Source organism: Tamandua tetradactyla, chromosome 8, assembly GCF_023851605.1.
Source record: "Tamandua tetradactyla isolate mTamTet1 chromosome 8, mTamTet1.pri, whole genome shotgun sequence".
Lineage (NCBI taxonomy): Eukaryota > Metazoa > Chordata > Mammalia > Pilosa > Myrmecophagidae > Tamandua > Tamandua tetradactyla.
The window spans coordinates 16,696,975-16,719,609 of record NC_135334.1 but is presented as its reverse complement, the minus strand read 5'-3'; the positions used below and the strand labels follow the sequence as shown (position 1 = coordinate 16,719,609).

Genomic DNA, 22,635 nt, shown 5'->3' with positions numbered 1-22,635 from the left:
TTGAGATGAACAATCTCTTTATAAATTCTGGATACTAGACCTTTATCTGATATATCATTTCCAAATATTGTCTCCCATTGTGAAGGCTGTCTTTCTACTTTCTTGCTGAAGTTCTTTGATGCACAAAAGTGTTTAATTTTGAGGAGTTCCCATTTATTTATTTCCTTCTTCAGTGCTCTTGCTTTAGGTTTAAGGTCCATAAAACCGCCTCCAGTTGTAAGATCCATAAGATATCTCCCCACATTTTCCTCTAACTGTTTTATGGTCTTAGACCTAATGTTTAGATCTTTGATCCATTTTGAGTTAACTTTTGTATAGGGTGTGAGAGATGGGTCTTCTTTCATTCTTTTGCATATGGATATCCAGTTCTCTAGGCACCATTTATTGAAGAGACTGCTCTGTCCCAGGTGAGTTGGCTTGACTGCCTTATCAAAGATCAAATGTCCATAGATGAGAGGGTCTATATCTGAGCACTCTATTCGATTCCATTGGTCGATATATCTATCTTTATGCCAATACCATGCTGTTTTGACCACTGTGGCTTCATAATATGCCTTAAAGTCAGGCAGCGCGAGACCTCCAGCTTCGTTTTTTTTCCTCAAGATGTTTTTAGCAATTCGGGGCACCCTGCCCTTCCAGATAAATTTGCTTATTGGTTTTTCTATTTCTGAAAAATACGTTGTTGGGATTTTGATTGGTATTGCATTGAATCTGTAAATCAATTTAGGTAGGATTGACATCTTAACTATATTTAGTCTTCCAATCCATGAACACGGTATGCCCTTCCATCTATTTAGGTCTTCTGTGATTTCTTTTAGCAGTTTTTTGTAGTTTTCTTTATATAGGTTTTTTGTCTCTTTAGTTAAATTTATTCCTAGGTATTTTATTCTTTTAGTTGCAATTGTAAATGGGATTCGTTTCTTGATTTCCCCCTCAGCTTGTTCATTACTAGTGTATAGAAATGCTACAGATTTTTGAATGTTGATCTTGTAACCTGCTACTTTGCTGTACTCATTTATTAGCTCTAGTAGTTTTGTTGTGGATTTTTCCGGGTTTTCGACGTATAGTATCATATCGTCTGCAAACAGTGATAGTTTTACTTCTTCCTTTGCAATTTTGATGCCTTGTATTTCTTTTTCTTGTCTAATTGCTCTGGCTAGAACCTCCAACACAATGTTGAATAATAGTGGTGATAGTGGACATCCTTGTCTTGTTCCTGATCTTAGGGGGAAAGTTTTCAATTTTTCCCCATTGAGGATGATATTAGCTGTGGGTTTTTCATATATTCCCTCTATCATTTTAAGGAAGTTCCCTTGTATTCCTATCTTTTGAAGTGTTTTCAACAGGAAAGGATGTTGAATCTTGTCGAATGCCTTCTCTGCATCAATTGAGATGATCATGTGATTTTTCTGCTTTGATTTGTTGATATGGTGTATTACATTAATTGATTTTCTTATGTTGAACCATCCTTGCATACCTGGGATGAATCCTACTTGGTCATGATGTATAATTCTTTTAATGTGCTGTTGGATACGATTTGCTAGAATTTTATTGAGGATTTTTGCATCTATATTCATTAGAGAGATTGGTCTGTAGTTTTCTTTTTTTGTAATATCTTTGCCTGGTTTTGGTATGAGGGTGATGTTGGCTTCATAGAATGAATTAGGTAGTTTTCCCTCCACTTCGATTTTTTTGAAGAGTTTGAAGAGAATTGGTACTAATTCTTTCTGGAATGTTTGGTAGAATTCACATGTGAAGCCATCTGGTCCTGGACTTTTCTTTTTAGGAAGCTTTTGAATGACTAATTCAATTTCTTTACTTGTGATTGGTTTGTTGAGGTCATCTATGTCTTCTTGAGTCAAAGTTGGTTGTTCATGTCTTTCCAGGAACCCGTCCATTTCCTCTAAATTGTTGTATTTATTAGCGTAAAGTTGTTCATAGTATCCTGTTATTACCTCCTTTATTTCTGTGAGCTCAGTAGTTATGTCTCCTCTTCCATTTCTGATCTTATTTATTTGCATCCTCTCTCTTCTTCTTTTTGTCAATCTTGCTAAGGGCCCATCAATCTTATTGATTTTCTCATAGAACCAACTTCTGGCCTTATTGATATTCTCTATTGTTTTCATGTTTTCAATTTCATTTATTTGTGCTCTAATCTTTGTTATTTCTTTCCTTTTGCTTGCTTTGGGGTTAGCTTGCTGTTCTTTCTCCAGTTCTTCCAAATGGATAGTTAATTCCTGAATTTTTGCCTTTTCTTCTTTTCTGATATAGGCATTTAGAGCAATAAATTTCCCTCTTAGCACTGCCTTTGCTGCGTCCCATAAGTTTTGATATGTTGTGTTTTCATTTTCATTCGCCTCGAGGTATTTGCTAATTTCCCTTGCAATTTCTTCTTTGACCCAGTCGTTGTTTAGGAGTGTGTTGTTGAGCCTCCACGTATTTGTGAATTTTCTGGCACTCTGCCTATTATTGATTTCCAACATCATTCCTTTATGGTCCGAGAAAGTGTTGTGTAAGATTTCAATCTTTTTAAATTTGTTAAGACTTGCTTTATGACCCAGCATATGGTCTATCTTTGAGAATGATCCATGAGCACTTGAGAAAAAGGTGTATCCTGCTGTTGTGGGATGTAATGTCCTATAAATGTCTATTAAGTCTAGTTCATTTATAGTAATATTCAGATTCTCTATTTCTTTGTTGATCCTCTGTCTAGATGTTCTGTCCCTTGATGAGAGTGGTGAGTTGAAGTCTCCAACTATTATGGTATATGAGTCTATTTCCCTTTTCAATGTTTGCAGTATATTCCTCACGTATTTTGGGGCATTCTGATTCGGTGCGTAAATATTTATGATTGTTATGTCTTCTTGTTTAATTGTTCCTTTTATTAGTATATAGTGTCCTTCTTTGTCTCTTTTAACTGTTTTACATTTGAAGTCTAATTTGTTGGATATTAGTATAGCCACTCCTGCTCTTTTCTGGTTGTTATTTGCATGAAATATCTTTTCCCAACCTTTCACTTTCAACCTATGTTTATCTTTGGGTCTAAGATGTGTTTCCTGTAGACAGCATATTGAAGGATCCTGTTTTTTAATCCATTCTGCCAATCTGTGTCTTTTGATTGGGGAATTCAGTCCATTGACATTTAGTGTTATTACTGTTTGGATAATATTTTCCTCTAACATTTTGCCTTTTGTATTATATATATCATATCTGATTTTCCTTCTTTCTACACTCTTTTCCATATCTCTCTCTTCTGTCTTTTTGTATCTGACTCTAGTGCTCCCTTTAGTATTTCTTGCAGAGCTGGTCTCTTGGTCACAAATTCTTTCAGTGACTTTTTGTCTGAGAATGTTTTAATTTCTCCCTCATTTTTGAAGGATAATTTTGCTGGATATAGGAGTCTTGGTTGGCAGTTTTTCTCTTTTAGTATTTTAAATATATCATCCCACTGTCTTCTAGCTTCCATGGTTTCTGCTGAGAAATCTACACAAAATCTTATTGGGTTTCCCTTGTATGTAATGGATTGTTTTTCTCTTGCTGCTTTCAAGATCCTCTCTTTCTCTTTGACCTCTGACATTCTAACTAGTAAGTGTCTTGGAGAACGCCTATTTGGGTCTAATCTCTTTGGGGTGCGCTGCACTTCTTGGATCTGTAATTTTAGGTCTTTCATAAGAGTTGGGAAATTTTCAGTGATAATTTCTTCCATTAGTTTTTCTCCTCCTTTTCCCTTCTCTTCTCCTTCTGGGATACCCACAACACGTATATTTGTGCGGTTCATATTGTCCTTGAGTTCCCTGATACCCTGTTCAAATTTTTCCATTCTTTTCCCTATAGTTTCTGTTTCTTTTTGGAATTCAGATGTTCCATCCTCCAAATCACTAATTCTATCTTCTGTCTCTTTAAATCTATCATTGTAGCTATCCATTATTTTTTCTATGTTTGCTACTTTATCCTTCACTTCCATAAGTTCTGCGATTTGTTTTTTCAGTTTTTCTATTTCTTCTTTATGTTCAGCCCATGTCCTCTTCATGTCCTCCCTCAATTTATCGATTTCATTTTTGAAGAGGTTTTCCATTTCTGTTCGTATATTCAGCATTAGTTGTCTCAGCTCTTGTGTCTCATTTGAGCTATTGGTTTGTTCCTTTGACTGAGCCATATTCTCAATCTTTTGAGCGTGGACAGTTATCTTCTGCTGCTGGCGTCTGGGCATTTATTCAGATTTCTCTTGGTGTTGGACCCAGCAAGGTTGTAATATTTTTCTGTGAAATCTCTGGGTTCTGTTTTTCTTATCCTGCCCAGTAGGTGGCGCTCGTGGCACCCGTTTGTCTGCGGGTCCCACCAGTAAAAGGTGCTGTGGGACCTTAAACTTTGGAAAGCTCTCGCCGTCCTGGGGGTTCGCTAGCCGAAACGGCTTGAGCTGGCCCAGGGTCCGAACGCAGGGAGGGTTGCTGGTCGCCGCAGCCAGGGAAAGAGCCCGTCCGAATTTCCTAGTCAGCCCTGGGCAACAAGCGTGGCGGGAGGGCGCCAGCGGCAGCGGCCCGCCCGAGAGAGTGCACGTTCCCTGGGAGTCACGGGTTTGGAAGGGGCCTCCCCCACCCGTCACCGTTCTCCACGGCCTGGGGGTTTCCGATCCAATTCTCTCAGTTGGTCCGGGGGCTGCGCGTGGTGTGGGCGCCAGCCGTCTTTGTTTCAGGGGACCGCCTCTCCAATTCTCCCAGCCGGCCTGGGAAGGGGGAAGGGAGTAACTCCGGCCGCTTGCCACCCCGCCCGGTAAGGCCCGCGCGCCTCGGCGATCTCACCCGAGCTGCTTCTCTCAGCCAGCCAGCCGTTCCAGGATGGGGTACGCTGTCTTTTTTATCTCTGTTGTGGCTTTGGGCGCTTTCTGTATCGTTTCTACTCCCCTAGTAGGTGTCCTGGAGAAGAAACTAAGATCCGCGCGTCTTACTAAGCCGCCATCTTCCAGGAAGTCCTGGAACAGCTTTTAAAAAGTAGAATTTAGGGGGGGCAGTGCAAGAGTTGTTCAGTGGTAGAATTTTTGCCTGCCGTGCGGGAGACTTGAGTTTGATTACCAGACCATGCACTTCCCCAAAACAGGCAAACAAACAAAAGAAAAAACAAACAAACAAACAAAAATTCAGCAAATGGTGCTGCAATATCAAGATACTCACATGGAAAAAAAATAAAATGTGAGCCCTGCTATATAGCATACAAGAAAAAAAGGGGGGAAGAATTTAATAAGTTACAAGTTTACGTACAAGAAAGTATGTAATACTTTCAGACAGGCACAGACACTAAGGTTGCTTCTGTCTTTCGGCAATTGTGAAAAATGATGCTATGAACATCTGTGTGCAAATATCTGATTGCATTCCTGTTTTTAGTGCTTCTGTGTATATACATACCTAGTGAGGGAATTGCTGGATCATGTGGCAATTCTATACTTAGCTTCCTGAGGAGCCAGACTGTCCTCCACAGCAGCTGCACAATTTTACACTCCCATCAGCAATGAATGAATGTTCCTAATTCTCCACATCCTCTTTAATACTTGTAGTATTTCATTTTTTAAAATAATGGTCATTCCAGTAGTTGTAAAATACCCCATTACTGTTTTAATTTGAATTTCATAGCTAGTGATATTGAATGCCTTTTCATGTGCTGTTAGACATTTGTATTTCTTCTTTGGAAAAATGTCTATTCAAGTATTTGACCCATTTTTTAATTGGGTTGTTTGTCTTCTTATTTTTGAGTTGTAGGATTTTTTTAATATATTCTGGATATGAAACTCTTATCAGATATTTGCTTTCCAAATATTTTCTTCCCATTGAACAGACTTCCTTTTCACTTTCTTGACAAAGTCCTTTGAAGTGCAAAAATATTTAATTTTAAGGAGATCCTGTTTATCTTTTCTCTTTCGTTGCTTCTCTGTTGGGTGTAAGAGAGCATTGACTATGACAGATTCTTGGCGATGCTTCCCTATATTTTCCTCTATGAGTTTTATGGTCGTACCTCTTAGATTTAGGCCTTTGATCCATTTTGAGTTAATTTGTATATATATAGTGTGAGAGGGGGAGTCTTCTTTCATGCTTTTGCGTATGGGTATCCAGTATTCTCAGCACCATTTGTCAAAGAAATGGTTCTTTCCCATTTGAGAGGCATTGAGAGCCCTGTCAAAAATTAATTGACTAGGGTGGGCCACGGTGGCTCAGCAGGCAAGAATGCTTGCCTGCCATGCCAAAGGACCTGGGTTCGGTTCCCGGTGCCTGCCTATGTGGAAAAAAAAATCAATTACCATAGATGTGAGGGTTTATTTGATTCCATTAGTTAAAATATATCTATCTTTAGGCCAGTACCATGCTGTTTTGCCCACTGTAGCTTTGCCATATGCTTTAAAGTCTGGAAGTTTGAACCAACCAACTACTTTCTTCTTTTTTCAGGATGTTTTTGGCTATCCAGTGCCCCTTACCCTTCCGAATAAATTTGATAATTGGCTTTTCCATTTCTGCAAAGTAGGCTGTTGGAATTTTGATTGGGATTGCATTGAATCTGTAAATCAATTTGGGTAGAATTGGTTTCTTAATAATATTTAGTCTTCAAATCATGAATACAGAACATCCTTCCATTTATTTAGGTCATCTTTGATTTCTTTCAGCAATGTTTTGTAGTTTTCTGTGTACAATTCCTTTACATACTTGGTTGAATTTTTTCTTAAATAATTGAATCTTTTAATTGCTCTTGTAAATAGATTTTTTTTCTTGATTTCCTCCTCAGATTGCTTGTTGCCAGTGTATAGAAACAGTACTGATTTTTGAATTTGATCTCGTATCCTGCCACTTTGCTGAATTCATTTATCAGCTTGAGTAGCTTTGTTGTAGTTTTCTGGACTTTTTGTACCTAGATCATGTCATTTGCAAACAGTGAAAGTTTTGCTTCTTCATTTTCAACTTCAGTGCCTTTTAGTTTTCCACTGGCTAGAACTTCCACTACAAGGTGGAATAACAGTGGTGACAGTGGGTGCCCCTGTCTTGTTCCAGCTCTTAGAGAGAAAGTTTTCAGTTTCACAAATGAGTACAATGTTAGCTGTGAGTTTTTCATCTATTCCCTTTATCATGTTGAAGAAGTTCCCTTCTATTCCTTTCTTTTGAAGTCTTTTTTATTAAGAAAAAATGCTGGATTTTGTCAAATGCCTTTTCTGTGTCAATCAAAATGATCATGCGGTATTTCCTCTTTATTTGTACTGTGGGGTATTACAGTACTTGGTTTTCTCATGTTGAGCATATTTGATACCTGCGATAAAACCTAGGACAAAATTGTGGTATATAATTCTTTCATATGCCTTTGGATTCAATTTGCAAGTATTTTGTTGAGGATTTTTGCATCTATATTCACTTAAGAAATTGATTTGAATGTTTCTTTTCTTGTAGTATGTTTATCTGCCTTTGGTATTAGGATGATATTGACTTCATAGAATGAGTTATGTAGGGTTCACTCCTCTTTAATTTTGGGAGAGTTTGAGCAGGATTGGCATTAATTCTTCTTGGAATGATGGGTAGAATTTACCTGGTCATCCTGACATCTGTTTCATAACTGAGTCTGATTCAGATGCTTGTTTTCTCTTTTCAGTTTGTATTTTGTTTGCCTTTTAGCATGCTTTGTGATTTTTTGTTGAAAGCAGGATGTGATGTATTGAGTAAAAGGAACTGAGACAAACAGACCTTTAATATGACATTTAATGATTATCTGGCTAAGAGTTAGACTGTATTTAATGTATTATGTAGCTGTAAATGTCAGAGGCTAAAATTTCCTCTGGTATCCTTGATTTTGTCTCCCTTGTCTTGTTTTTACTTAGAGACTTCTTAAACAGGGTCTGATTTGTGAAGCTCTTTTCAACTGTAGTCCTCTATTACTCAGGTGGGAACATCACAGTTCTATGACTAGGTCTCAATCTTTGAGTGAGCCTGTGCCCTGGCTGTGGCCTTCACTTATCAGCTTTTGTTTTTAACTCTTAGGTGAGACAGGCAGTTAAAAGAAGCTGGAGTTAACTATTTCCCTTACTCCAAATCGAAAGCTGGAGAGAGGTTGCCTTAGGTCTCTTCCTCCATTTCAGCTGGACTCTGATAAAACTTACGTTGGTTAGGGTACAGTAAAATAGTTTCCCTTGAAGGCAGGTATTTGTTAATGAGAATAGAATGCCATTTAAAGATAGAACAGTATTTAAATGTTACTTTCTTCTCCCCTTGCCAGAAGTAGAAGAAAGTTTTTCTCAGATTACCACAGTGAAAATCTGGTGGGGCTCCTGGAGGTAAAACTGATGGGGTTGGCCTCTGGGACTTTTCTTCTCTTGAGCTAGTTCAAAACCAGTCTCCAGTGTCTAGCCAATCACCCTTTAAGAATTCATACCTGATGCTGGGTCTAGGTTGTTTCTGCTCCACGTAAGATGTGATTCTTTGCATCCGCCCCTTTTTTCAGTCTTCCTGGTGGTAGTTTGCTCTGTGATCTCAATTCTCTTGTGGGTAACTAGAGTCATTGATTTGCCATTTTTCAGCTTTTTGGGAGTGGGAACTTCTAAGTTATATGCCAGACGAGAAATAGAAAGTTTCAGGATTTTTAGAAATAATGAGCTCTGCTAATATTAAAAAAATAATTAAATATATAAAAAGCATCCTTTTATTTTTAATTTTCCAAGAGTTGAGGCAGGTGTGTTTAGATGTCTATTTATTTGTTTTAATTAATATTCATGACCTCTTCTTGCTGCTTCCTTGTATGGGTAAGAAATTATTCTTTAGGTAATGTCCCTGAAATATATATTGATACTGTTGAACTCTTTGGAGGTGCTTTAATATTCTATTTGTTCACCTCTATATTTCCCCAAGGGCTGTAGTTTCTCTGGGTTTCCCAGAGCCACAAAACAGGAAGGTATGTCTTCCGCCTATTTTCTTCTCTAACTTTAGAGAACCTAGTAATTCTTCACTACCATTAAAAAGATTAGGGACAATATTTTTTATTTTTTATTTTTTCCCTTGTCTTATGACTTTAGCATCCTCATAGGGACTGATAATATACATCCAAGATAAATCTCACTTAGAAGGCAATTGAATAGTTTTTCTAGGGGTGTGATAGGCAACCAGCACTTTTGTTTTGAGATGTATGAGGTCTATCACTCCATAATAATTCATCTAAATGTCTACTATGGGGAGATTTTTCAGGTCTCATATAGTGTAAAATATTCAATTAGAGGAAACTTTGAGGACATTTGTCTAGTTTATATCATAAGAGGGAAGTAAAACTCAATGAACTTCAGAGAATTGCTCCCATTTACACAGTTACTGGCAGGATTGAAATTTACTATCAGTTTATGAATCTTACCTATCTCTCAGTTCTTGAAGGCTGATTATCTTTAGTTCTCATAGGCCATGGGATATATCAGTGCTATCCTTAGTTTTACGCTCCTGACATTTGATTGTATCAATCCGATGTTTAAATCCCTATAAATTTAAACAGTAAATAGATTTGACAGTATTTGTGTTACGGTGAATGAGATAGTGGAGCATTCCCAAGAGGGGTCAGAGAAAATTCTTTCTGAGAAATATGGTGGATCTCATGATGAACAACATGTATATTTTCCTCAACAATTTGTTTAACAGGTCATACCAAGCAGATGAATCCAGCGAACCATTCCCAGGTGACGGGTTTTATACTACTGGGGCTCTCTCAAGTATGGGAACTCCGGTACTTCTTCTTCATTGTCTTCTCTGCTGTGTATCTTATGACTGTAACTGGAAATCTCCTCATTGTGGCCATAGTGACCTCTGACCCACGCCTGCACACAACCATGTACTTTCTGTTGGGCAATCTTTCTTTCCTGGACTTCTGCTACTCTTCAATCACAGCACCTAGGATGCTGGTTGACCTGCTCTCAGGTAACCCCACCATTTCCTTTGGCAGCTGCCTGGCTCAGCTCTTCTTCTTCCACTTCATTGGTGGCATCAAGATCTTCCTGCTGACTGTCATGGCTTATGACCGCTATGTAGCCATTTCCCAGCCCTTGCGCTACACACTCATTATGAATCGGACTGTCTGTGGGCTCCTCGTGGCAGCCTCCTGGGCAGGGGGCTTCATCCACTCCATTGTTCAGGTGGGACTGACTATCCAGCTGCCATTCTGTGGGCCTGACAGGTTGGACAACTTTTATTGTGATGTGCCCCAGTTGATCAAGTTGGCCTGCACAGATACATTTGTCTTAGAACTTCTGATGGTGTCTAACAATGGCCTGGTGACCCTGATGTGCTTTTTGGTGCTACTAGGATCCTACACAGCACTACTCATCATGCTTCGAAGTCATTCCCAGGAGAGCCGCCACAAGGCCCTATCCACCTGTGCCTCCCACATTACTGTGGTGACCTTGATCTTTCTGCCTTGCATCTATATCTATGCGAGGCCATTTCGGACCTTCCCCATGGACAAAATGGTCTCTGTGCTGTACACGATGGTCACTCCTATGCTGAATCCTGCCATCTATACCCTGAGAAATAAAGATGTGATCATGGCCATGAGGAAGCTGTGGAGGCGGCAAAAGGACCTTCTTGGTCTTCCAGAGCGCTGACCCCACAGATTGTCAGAGGCAAGTCCTGAGAATCAGAGAGATGTGTCAGGGTACCAACCTGCCTGGGAGGATCCACAAGGGAGATAAAACAATTTTCTCATGCTTTTCTGTTGTTTTAAACCTCAGTCATGTTATGGCGACCTGAACTTTTACCCAAATTAGAACATGAGATGAGTGCTATAGAACTGCTTCTCTGTATCTTCTAGAAAAAAAGCCTCAAGAGCTGTGCAGAAATGATGATTAGCTCGTGGCCCTTCCCCAGATGAGCATGTGTTGGCCCTGCCAAGAAATCTCCAAATGAAGTATGCAGCGAGGTGATAAATCTAGTGTTTCTTTCCTGCAATCACTACTTGAACACAAAATATATTTGAGGAGATCAAAGCAATATAAATTTCCTGAGGACAGGAGGGACCCTGAGGTTTAAATAGACGTAGGACCCTGAGTCCTGATTTAAGGATGTTAATTGAATTTACAGTCAATAAGGAGTAAGGAAATTCCCTTGGCAAATTACTTTCTTCTTCAGAGTTTCTTAATGTTGTCATCATCATCATCATCATCATAATGATCTGAACAACATTTGTCAAAAGTTTACTATGTACCAATGTGCCAAGTGATTTACATTTATTATTTATTTTAACTCTTTTAACATTCTTATAAAATTAATATCATTCTCATTTTAAAGATAAGTCAGGGCAGTGCGACGGTGGCTCAGTGACAGATTTCTTGCCTGCCATGCCAGAGACCTGGGTTCAATTCCTGGTGCCTACCCATGTGAAAAAAAAAACAACAGGATAAGTCAGTTGTGAGTTAGAGTCATTAAATAGCATAGTTAAAGTTCTAGAGCTTGTATCTGGAATCCAACACAGGTCTATATATCTTCAGATCTCAAGGTCTTGATGTTATCTAAAATTCCTTGTAACCCTAAGGGACAATAACTTTGTGAATTAATACCAGTTCAACTGACATCATGGATAGAGATGGTATTTTAAATTGGTCTCATCTAAGTCTGGTTGGGAGAGTTGGGCAGACTAGATATGGAGGATGGAGGATGGAGCAGTAAATGATTTGGAGAACAGAACACAAGGAGAATGTGGGATTGGGTTTTAATGTGGGAAAGTGGGTTAAAGAATCAAGGGGGAATTTGGTTGAGGAACCTGAAGCCCGGCAAACTTGTAGGTGGGAATAGTTATTTCCCACATCTTGTTCAGAAGCATGCTCTTTTAAATTCAGCTATCTTTATGTCTGTATAGTGTCACACTCGACTGCTTTGATGGTCATTCATCCTTTGGTCCCTAAATAGAGAATGGTGTTTTAATTTAAGAGAAGATGAAATAGTGACCATGGCACTCTCTTCCATCATATTTAATGATATATTTAACTCCTCCCCAATACCTTAATCTCTCTTTAATCCAGATACCTTCATCTCCTATTATCAAGTTAATCAACACAGATTCTTACCTTTCTTACCTCTGTTACAGGGCTTATATATCTTTATCCCCACCTCCATGCCTAATAATCAATTTAAAAAGAAAATGAAACAAGTTTTATTTTATTTAACTTTGTAAATGTTATTTAATTTATCAGTGGCATCCTCTATAGATGTAGGATAGGGAGAGTATAGCATTCAAACAAATGTATCTGCCATTGTCTATCACTTGTATTTTTGTAAATACATTAGTGTAAGAGTAGTTCCTTACCATCATAATGTCTAACTGAGAAGATCTGTTTAGAATACAGGGTCTAAATATGTCAGACTCCAAAGTGTACATGCATAGGAATAGGGAAAAGTGAGTTGGGGTATTGAAGGAAAAGAGATGAGGGTTTAGAGCAAACACTTGAGCTCTTGAAAGAGAGAGTGTACTTCATTGGAAAGAAAATTTTGGAATTAGAAAATCCAAGTCAGAGCTCCCTTTCCAAGCATTTTAGCTCAGCAACAAGAGCTAGTTCTCCTTCTTCCATGACCAACTTGCAGTATGGTCACAAATTTACTTATATAGAGTCATATATGCAAATAAAATGTCGATTCTTTATTTTTAAATAATTGGTTTTCCTCATAACTATTGGTTAGTAGGACAAAATGTCTAAAATTCAGATAGGTCTAGCAGACTTGCTTTTACGCATGAAATAAAAGCCCCTTTAAGGAAAGGCTCTTTCTCTTTAGAAAAAAGCTTGGTGGCTCAGGAATCTGCTCTCTCCCTTGTTTCCTTTTAAAATTGTATCAAAATGTACGGAATAGGGCTGCATTTACCTGTCTCCATGGTGGTGTAGGAAGAAAAGTCCTCAGACTCATAAATGTCTCCTGAATGCTTGGTGGTCTCTTCTGCAGAGTAGCTGGCCTGGATTACTATCTGGCCTTATGACTGGAGGTGAAGATAATTCTGTCTCTGAGCATTCTGTGGATTGTTGATGCTGAAATCTGCTAGCTACAGCTCAAGATCTGATTTCTGTGTTTGGTCAGGGCTAACAGATCTATCTAAGCTTTCTTTTGATTTGTAGACCCTCTGAGTCTCTTGAGCTGTTTCCATCCATTCCCAGCAAGGTTTTCATCCATAGGCCTCAGTCATCTCACTCATAACCACTGTGTGCCCCATGACACGCCCACTAACTCTCAGCTCAGTCTCCATCAGCATCCCTTCTCAGGGGCATATAAGATCTCAGGCTGCATCCTTGTCACAGAGAACTGAGGGTGGCGTGAGAAACTAAACTCCAGCCCTTCCTTTGCCCCATCATGCTGTTTTACTTAAATGAGTTTAATGATGCAACATACCTAGTGGTTCTGTGAACAACCCCTGGGGCTAGCTCCTTCAAGAGGCTTCTTCTTTTCTTTTTTGATAAAAATAACAGATAGAAACACCCATACCAAAGAGAAAATCCAAGACTCCCCTTAACTCTTGTGCCCCCCACCCCCAATTATTTACCCCTAATATTGCTGTGGTACTAGTGACGTATTCCTGTTAAATATAGACCAGAGCATGCAATAAGTAGTTTTCCCCATATATCCCTCTTGTTAGCTCTTCGTACAAGCATCATTCCTTTGAAATACTTCATGCAAGAACTTATTTATATTTGTAGTGCTTATCAGTGAGGTACTAAACAACCCTTTTCAGTCATAGTCACTTTAAACATGGCACAGTTACTTATAAACCAACTAATGAACTACCATCACCTCTAATCATTCCCAAACTTTTAAGTTCAACTTCCTTAACTAGTATGTACATATTAGGTAACCATTCCCCCCTTCTCTAGCTTCTATCTCTAGGTCCCCTATAATCTACATTTTAAAATCTGAGTTTACACTTTCCGGGGGGGTTCATATTAGTAAAATCATACAGTATCCATCCCTTTGTGTCTGGCTTATTTCACTCAGCATTATGTCCTCAAGTTTCGTTCATGTTGTCATATATTTCAGGACCTCATTTCATCTTACTGCTGCATAATATTCCATCATATATGCACCCACACAGTTCTACCAAACCCCAAAAATAGAACTATGTTAGTTCATTTTGTTTAACCACTTGGCTGTTGATCCTTGGATTGTATCCATCTTTTGGCAATTGTGAATAATGCTGCTATGAACATTGGTGTGGAAATGTCTGTTCGTGACACAGCTTTCAGCTCTTCTGGGTATATACCAAGTAATGGTAATGGTAGGTCATTGGGCAACTCGATATTCAGCTTTCTTAGTGTCATGGTTAGGGACAGGTGTCAACTTGGCCAAGTTGTGGTACCTGTTCATCTGATTGGGCAAGCGCTGGCCTGTCTGTTGCAATGAGGACATTTCATAGGATTAGGTCATGATCACGTCAGCTACATCCACAGCTGATTCCATTTGTAATCAGCCAAAGGGGAGTGTCTTCTGCAATTAGTGATGCTAAATCCAATCATGGGAAGCCTTTTAAGGAGGACTCAGAGGAGACAGGTTGCATTCCTGCTTTGGCTGGTGAGCCTCTCCTGTAGAGTTCGTCCAGGCCATCCATTGGAGTCATCGGCTTCACAGCCTGCCCTATGGATTTTGGACTCTGCGTTCCTACGGTCACGTGAGACACTTTCATAAATTTTATATTTGCAAGTGTTCCCTGTTGGTTCTGTTTCTCTAGAGAACCCTAACTAATACACTCAGAAACCACCAGAATGTCTGCCCCAGTGGTTATAAAGAGGCTTCATTTTGAAGCAAGAAAGGCCTCCCACCCTTGGTCTTGCCCTCAGTCTATCTCCACAGGCAGTCCAGAAAAGGAATAAGATACCCCTCTACTAATCTGCTTCCCTTACGTCTATGTTCCTTCCTTTCCTTCTTACTATTTCTCTCTTTCTCTTCCCTGTCTGATCAGGACCTTTCTTATGTTCGATGTAAATACTCAGGTGTAGATCCTGGTGTTGTTAAAGAGGTATTAAAGGGATAGAGAAAATCCTTTACTCTCTCAGCCAACACCCAAATTATATGCCTATTATTGTGATAAAGTTGAGAGATGCAAAGTTCATTGATGTCTTCTTTGTGCCTGACTTCTATCTCTTTCTCCATGGCTATTATCCTCAGGGTGGATAGCTTAAAGAAAACATGATTTAAAGGCTCAGTTTATTATTTGCAAAATAATTTCTTCTTGTACTACCAAGTGGTTACATGGACTATAAATTAGTGTATAAGAGTAGAATGGCAGAAGTTCTGGAAAAGTACTGAAATGACCTAGGAATGAAATGAGTTTTACCCAGTGTTAGCGTAGGTCTGGACTAAGGATTTAAGTAGCCCCTTGTTTGCAAGGGGATTTAGGAGGTTGAATAATTTAAATAGACTTATAATTGTAGAAATGATAACATTTTAAAGATGATTGATGGATAGTAGTATATCTGCCCATTCCTTTCTTTTTCTAGGGGAGGGATATAGGAAAATTTTCCAGGATTACCTGATAGAATTGGTACCTGATAGTGAAATCACTAAAATTATTGTTACCTTTATTTTATTATTTCCACAAAAATAGTTAATTGCCTTTGTTCCCATAATCAGTTTTACCACTCAAGTGGCCCAAAGGACATTGACAGTGATGAGACCTTTGGACAATAGGCCACACAGAAGGTAATCTAGGAACAGGTTAACAGACTATGCTCTTTAGCTTATGAATTTAAGAGCCTAATAAATCTGGAGTTTCTCTGGTTCTACAGATGGTTTGACTGAGGCGTGGAGAAAAGTGTTCGGTAGTATTCAGAAGAGTTTGCCTCGCTGGTGCATTCTTAATATATACAGAGCCAGATACTACATCTCTCTCTTTCACTAATCTCTATCATCATCTACTTATCATTTATATCTTCTGTTACCTATCTATCTATCTAAAATTATCTACTTATCTACATTGCAGTTGAAATATAATGCTAGTGACAGGACTATCAGAATGTAGTAGCAAAGATGTGATTAAACAGACCTAGACATGGAATAGTTTCATTAGAATCATACAGAATCACAACTTGCTAGAGCCGAAAAGATCTTTGGAAATTATCCAGCTTAGGATTTCTGAAATGAGTTTAAGTTCTCCATAAACAACCTAAAATCATATGCTAAGTTTATTTATTTATAGAAAGGAATTATTTTTTAGAAAGAGCCTATGGATTTTATGATATTCTCAAAGAAATCTATGATCCCCCAGAAGACTAAAACCACACAATTCAATACCTTTATTTTACATCATATGGAAGCTAAAGAAGAATGAGAAAGTGATTTGCTCAAGTGCAAGCAAGTTGGGGCAACAAGATCCCACATCTGTTTTCTAGTTCAGTACTGTTTTTATTAGATCGTGATTCTTAAAATACCAACAAGAGAACTACATTGACTGGCTCCCACTTGCTTTTCCATTATCATATCTTCCTTTTTTCTGCCTTACAGCCTATCTTACTGTGCTTCTTTCAGTTTCCTAAATACACTCAGGACACCCCTAAGCCTTTGTAACTGTAGTCGTGCTGCAGGAAACAATCTTCGTCCCCTTCTAACCTAGACTTCTCCTACAGGTCCCAGGTGAGATATGCTTTTCTCTGTGAAGCTTTCACTGTCCCTTTCTATGTGTACTTCTCTGTGCCCAGGGAACCCCTGCTTTCTCCAATGTGGTAGTTAATAACTGTTAAGGTTTCCCTTTAATAGCCTATTCCTACTAAGAGCTGTAAGATCTGTGGGTAAGGAAAAAGTTTATCTTATAAACATTATCTCCGAAATATATAATGTTTGTCTACTTCTCTCAGTCTGCACTGCCAATACTGATGTCATAGTTGGCATAAACTCTCTGCTGCTATGCAATACTTCCTAATCGATCTAAATCTCACTTCCGTCTTCCTTCAATCAATTGTCCCCACAACAGCTGTGCTGATATTTAAAATTTTTATTAGATTACTCCCTTGGTAAGAACTCCAAAGGTTTTCCTTGCCTCTAAGAAGGAAAAAAGTTCATTTAAACATGATAGATAAGATCCTGTCTAACCTAGCTTTGCCCACCTCTCTGACTCCACTGGTCCCATCTTTTCTAACTCTCCAGTTAGAAAAGTTTTCTCTCAAACCCTCTTTAACTCCAATACTTTGCAAATACTCTTTCCTCTCTTAGGAATGTTCTCCTCCTACTCTTTGCCTGGGTAGCTCCTGCTTATTCTCAGGTCTCAGCTTAAAGTTGTTTTACACAGAAGTGTGTTCCTGATTGTTAATCCAAATGGATGTTTCATTTTTAGCCCATCTTACAAAACCCAGCTCTTTTCTCAAAAGTCTTAACACACATTTCAACTGTGAATTGATATGTGCATTTAGTTGTTTTACCTCTTTCATCCCCATGATACCATAAACTCAATAAATTTAAGAGCCATGTCTACATTGTTTACTGCTGAATACTTGAGGCTTACCATCAGAGATGAGGCAGGGGAACCAAGAGAAGTGCCCAGGGTGCAGCATTTAAGGAGGCACTCACTCTCAGGTTCGTGCACATCCTAACCCTACATTTACACGATCCTGATTCTGTGGGTCTTGCTGAAATTTGCACCTTAGTCTCTCTTTGGCTCACTCTATTCCAGGCCTTGACTAGCATGGTGCCTAAAACATTTCAGAAACATAATAATATTTTTAAAGGAGTGGCTGCATTTGGAATTTATTAGGTGAGATTTGACTTGGGAATTAGAGATATCCAAATATCTCATGGCTCTCATCATTCTTCCTTTATGAGACTCCTGTAAGAGCTGTAGTCACATAAAGAACAGTCCTATGGCAAAAAGGAATCAATGAACCATTTATTATTGCATTCCAGATCCCGTGAGTTTTGTTTGTTCCAGTGAGTTTCCAACACTATGACTAGTTGGAAGGCTTTGCAGGCCTCTTACTCCTGTCTAAGCTCCAAATCTCAATCCCCATGTTTTAGCATCTCCTGGTTGCTACATGGTACAGGAGACTGAAGCTTAAGCACACAGATGAGGGGGAAGAGGAACGGCTTCCCTGTATGGAGGTCATATGCTTATGCCTACTCTTAAACCCAGAAATTCCTCCAAAAACTAAATGTGTCCTAACCAGAATTCTGAAATTTGACCAATTGGATCAGCCCTCTCTGTGGTGAGGTGGAAGATCCAAGGAAGATTTTAGGGAGAAAAGCGAAGGTTTACTCCCAGATTTAATACTGCATATTCATGAAGAGTGTACTTTTCTCATCTGAGAAAATCATAGGGTTTGCTTGAATGATTTGAACTTTGAATACATTTTTTTTAATGGAATAAACTTTGAATCTCCAGGTCTAATAGGTACATTTTCTTTCACTTGTGGCCCTCAGAGCCTCCTAGCTGTAGAGCGCGTGCCCCACCGCAGGGCATCTCTCAGCGCCTGCTTCACCACATCATTGCGGAGACTGAAGATGAACGGGTTCAGGAGGGGAGTGATGATACAGCCCAGGATGGACACACCTTTGCTGAGCAGCATTGACTGGGCATCTGACAGGCGGATGTAGAGAAAGATGGAGCTGCCATAGACAATGATCACCACGGTGAGGTGGGAGGCACAAGTGGAGAAGGCTTTCCTTCGCTCAGCTGCTGTGGGGGCCCTGAGAACAGTGGCAAGAATGCAGGTGTAGGAAACTGAGGTCACTGCCAGAGAGCCCAGCAACACTGATGTGGAGAGCACAAAAGCCACCAGCTCCAGCAGGTGGGTGTCTCCACAGGAGAGCCTCAGCAAGGGCCAACTGTCACAAAAGAAGTGGTCAATGCCCTTGGGGCCACAGAAAGGCAGGCTGGCCATGAGGATGGTGGGGCAAAGGACCCAAAGGAATCCAGAGAACCAGGAGGCCAGCACCAGCTTGGAGCAGATATGACTAGTCATGAGGGTCTCATAGTGGAGTGGTCGGCAGATTGCCAGGTAACGATCCAGGGACATGACAGCCAGGAGGAAGAAGTCGGTGGTGCCCAGGAGGAAGTAGAGGTAGGACTGGATGATGCAGCTGGCAAATGATATAGTGTGATCCCCAGTGAGGATGATGAGCAGCATCTTGGGAACCACAACAGACACAAGCAACAGCTCCAGGAAGGATAGGTTCCGCAGGAAGAAGTACATCTGTGTGTGCAGGCGTCGGTCAGACCAGCTGAGCACAATGATCAGCAGGTTGCCTGTGGCTGTTACAATGTAGGTCACCGTCAACCCTAGGAACAAGAGGAACTGCAGGATGCAGCTACTGGGGAAACCGAGGAGGACAAAGCTGGTCACCTGAGTATAGTTGTTAGTGCTCATCTCCACTCACCTGCAGAAGAAAAGAAACAGAACTTTGTAACAGATCTATAGCTACCCATCATCATTCAATGAATCAATAAAATAATTGTTGAGCATGTAGCACTTCCTTATGTTCTGGGAATACACTGATCTGTATATCTGCCTTCAAGAGTAAAACAAGTTCTTACAGCAAGCAGTATAGCAATAATAATGCAATAGCACTGAATATGAATTATGTATTAGGAAATTTATATGCAGTATCTCCTCTTCCAACTACTCTTAAAGATGTGCGATACTGTTCTTAATGATAAGGAAAGGTTGATTGGGGAAGTCTTAGTGATCCCTCCTTCCTGTGATTAAACAGGGTGCAGTTTGTAGAAGCAGCCTTTAATATCAAGTCTCTGTAGCTCTAAAACCCAGTCCACTTCCACTGTTTCACTTAGGCGGGGCACCCCGTAGTAACAGAGCTTAGAGGAATCTAGAGGAGTGGAAAGATCAGAGAAGAACTTACAGTATAAATGCACCATGAGCGAAATCTCATCTCTATCAAGACGCAAGTATTTGTGGTTCTTATGTATTTTGGCTTAACATAAAATAACAGAATTGAAGATCTTGGCTTTTGGTATCTTTAGAGATTCTTCCTTAATTAGCTAGAAAACCACATGTGAAATGGGCTATGCAAAGTCCCAATCCTATCATATTGTTTTTGGTTTGTTTGTTTTTACTAAGATTTCCATACCTTACAAGAAATTCCTCCCCCTATTGCAATATTTTCTAGCCTTCTCTCATTTTCAGTCATCCCAGCATTATAATAGCATAAGATGGACAGAGAGAGAAAATATTATCAAAGGCATTAAGATAAGTCAACTTGCCTCTTCAGCTTTTACCTTAATTTGGAGCTACGTTCATCTTGTCATTGGCACGTGTGAAATTCATCCATAAGCTTTGAAGAATTGGACTTCATTAGGCATCTTGGTTCTGAGATCCTTTTTTTCACATCTAGCATCAGATGCTCAGCGTTACATAGGTTCTGCCTATGGGTTAGAGAAAATAATAGAAAATATTTTAAAATAAAATGAATGTGAATTACCATCAAGTTACTTTGTTAAGGTAATAAGGTGCTGAAGTATAGAGAGCTTTTTTCAGAGCTTAATCCAAGATCATTATTATTCCAGACTTAAAAATGTTAAAGATGGGGAGGGGGGCAAATATTTGCTCAATTCTGTTTAAAGCCACCTTAACAAAGAACATTAGCTGGGATAAGGAATACTGGCTCCAAGATTGAGAGGGGGTACTCAGAGCATGTTTATGTCAACTTTAGCAGGAATAAATCCTTTAATTTAAGCAGCTAACTGATGATAGAGCTTCATTCTGCCAGCCTATACATGTATCTCCAAAACCAAAGAAATGCCTTAACAAAACCCAAAAAAGGATTCTATAGTACTATTTCAGGACAATGTAAATCATTCCAGATAAGGAAAATATGCAAACTGTGGCCCTTTTCGGTATGCCAGATAAATTTCACTATTAAAAGCAATTTATATAGCCTAGCTGCCTAATACACAATATCTGTTTCTAGCTTCTGTTATAAAATATATATACTAAATTCTAGTATGCACATTCCAATGAAAGTTAACCTGTTGCCTACTTATTAGCTCTCTCCAATAACTTCACCAGTTGGCTTTTTTCTCATATTCCTCTAGATAACAACAATCTCAACCCTCTGCATATGTGTTTAAACTCTTGTCATTTTAACCTCAAAAAAACCTTGCAGGTCTGTGTAATGTACAGGAAGATATATATAAGTCACACAGTTAATAACAGTGTTATTATTGGAAATGTCTTCTTGAACTTACTCTCTTTCCACTACAAGATACTACTTGAGAAGATGAGAACCAGTGAAGGAAATTAGAACTATAAGGGACACACACAGACATACATATGTATTTTCATTCCATCTACACAAAGACAATCTACACGACTAGATAGCTATTTATTTTCACTTTACAAGTGAATAAACTGGAACACAGCAGGTTTTATAAAGCTAAGATGCACAGTCACGCAAGTCTAACCCTGATGTCTGATTATGACACTAAAAAATATGCCTATGAAACTTGAACTTGCTAAAAAAATTTTTTAAAAAGACATTAGTTTTGAGTGTCACAATGTAATAAAACCTCCTAATATTATCAGCTAGCATTTATTAAGTACTTATTATAGCCCAAGCACTTTCGTTCATTTTATAGTTAAACTGGCTTAGCAACTCTACAAGCAGGAGCTATTATTATCCCCATCTCACAGGCAAGGTAGTTAAGGGTTAGAGAAATTGAGTAATCCAATTAATGAATAGTGGAGTTAAGGGTTAAAATTTAGAAAGTCTGACTTCAGAACCTGTACTTTTAACCACTAAGACATGATGTCTTATAAAAGAATGAATGTATGACAACAAATTTGGTTTGCCATCAGCTTCCAATTGTTACCTTATTTCATCTGTCAAGTGATGATGGAATTCTGTACATAGATATTAATTGTAGATTGAGGCTTTGATCTTGAAAATACCTATGTGATGTGCAATGGATTGGGCCTTTGGCTCTTCTTCCTTGACCCAGAGCAGTGGAAGGCTCTGGGTGGCAGGAGGACAGGAGGGGCATGGCTCCAATCTCCACTCCCAACTCCCAGAATGGCTGGCCCTTCCCTTAGTGGACCATAGATGCTCATTTCTTCTTGTGCTTTCTAAGTTCTCTCATCAGATCTCTGCAGATTCACAGTGAATCATTCTACTTAGATACAAATGTAAAATAGCAAGCATGCTTCATTTCTAACCCTGGCTGGTTATAGATCTCTGATCACACACAAGTACCCCATCTATTTTATCAACCTCCAGTATATGCATCCCCAGATACATTGGACTAAATCTGGCTGGAATCATCAGAACCCCCCCATCTCCCTTCTGGAAGATGGAATGCTTCTGCACAGGCTCATTGTGAATCTGTGCTTATCACCCCGTTTCTCAATCCCTTCACTCACATGGGTCGTTTGGTAAATTTTCCCTGGGCCAACATTACCAATGGGTGCTAATGTGTGTTCTCAGCCCCCCAAGCTTTGTGACCCCCTCAGCCACACCCATTATATCTTCCTCCCCTCACCTAATTTCTTCTGTCCTTTTGGCAACACCATTGCTTGGCACATTTTACTTGACCCCGCTTTAGATGGACTCCTGACATCTCAAAGTTTGAATGAATTTTATACCATGTTAGTCAATGGTAAATCTATACTTATTAAATTATTTCCTCAGAGCAGGTTTAGATAATGTCCACTGCCCACCCCCGGACCTCCCC

The 22,635-nt window shown here is 39.3% G+C and overlaps 2 protein-coding genes across 2 annotated transcripts; one reads left to right on the top strand and one right to left on the bottom strand.

The window, feature by feature from the left end:
- The first annotated feature begins 9,652 nt into the window (after window positions 1-9,652).
- OR4D5 (olfactory receptor family 4 subfamily D member 5) lies at window positions 9,653-10,597 on the top strand. The gene has a single exon (XM_077114689.1). It carries the CDS (start codon window positions 9,653-9,655, stop codon window positions 10,595-10,597), a length of 945 nt encoding a protein of 314 aa, XP_076970804.1.
- A 7,770-nt stretch (window positions 10,598-18,367) lies between these two features.
- OR6T1 (olfactory receptor family 6 subfamily T member 1) lies at window positions 18,368-20,285 on the bottom strand. The gene is made up of 2 exons (XM_077112011.1): window positions 20,185-20,285; window positions 18,368-19,328 (listed from the first exon to the last, which is right to left on the bottom strand). The coding sequence occupies exon 2, from the start codon at window positions 19,316-19,318 to the stop codon at window positions 18,368-18,370; it is 951 nt and encodes a 316-aa protein (XP_076968126.1). The 5' UTR covers window positions 19,319-19,328; window positions 20,185-20,285.
- Between the last annotated feature and the right edge of the window lie 2,350 nt (window positions 20,286-22,635).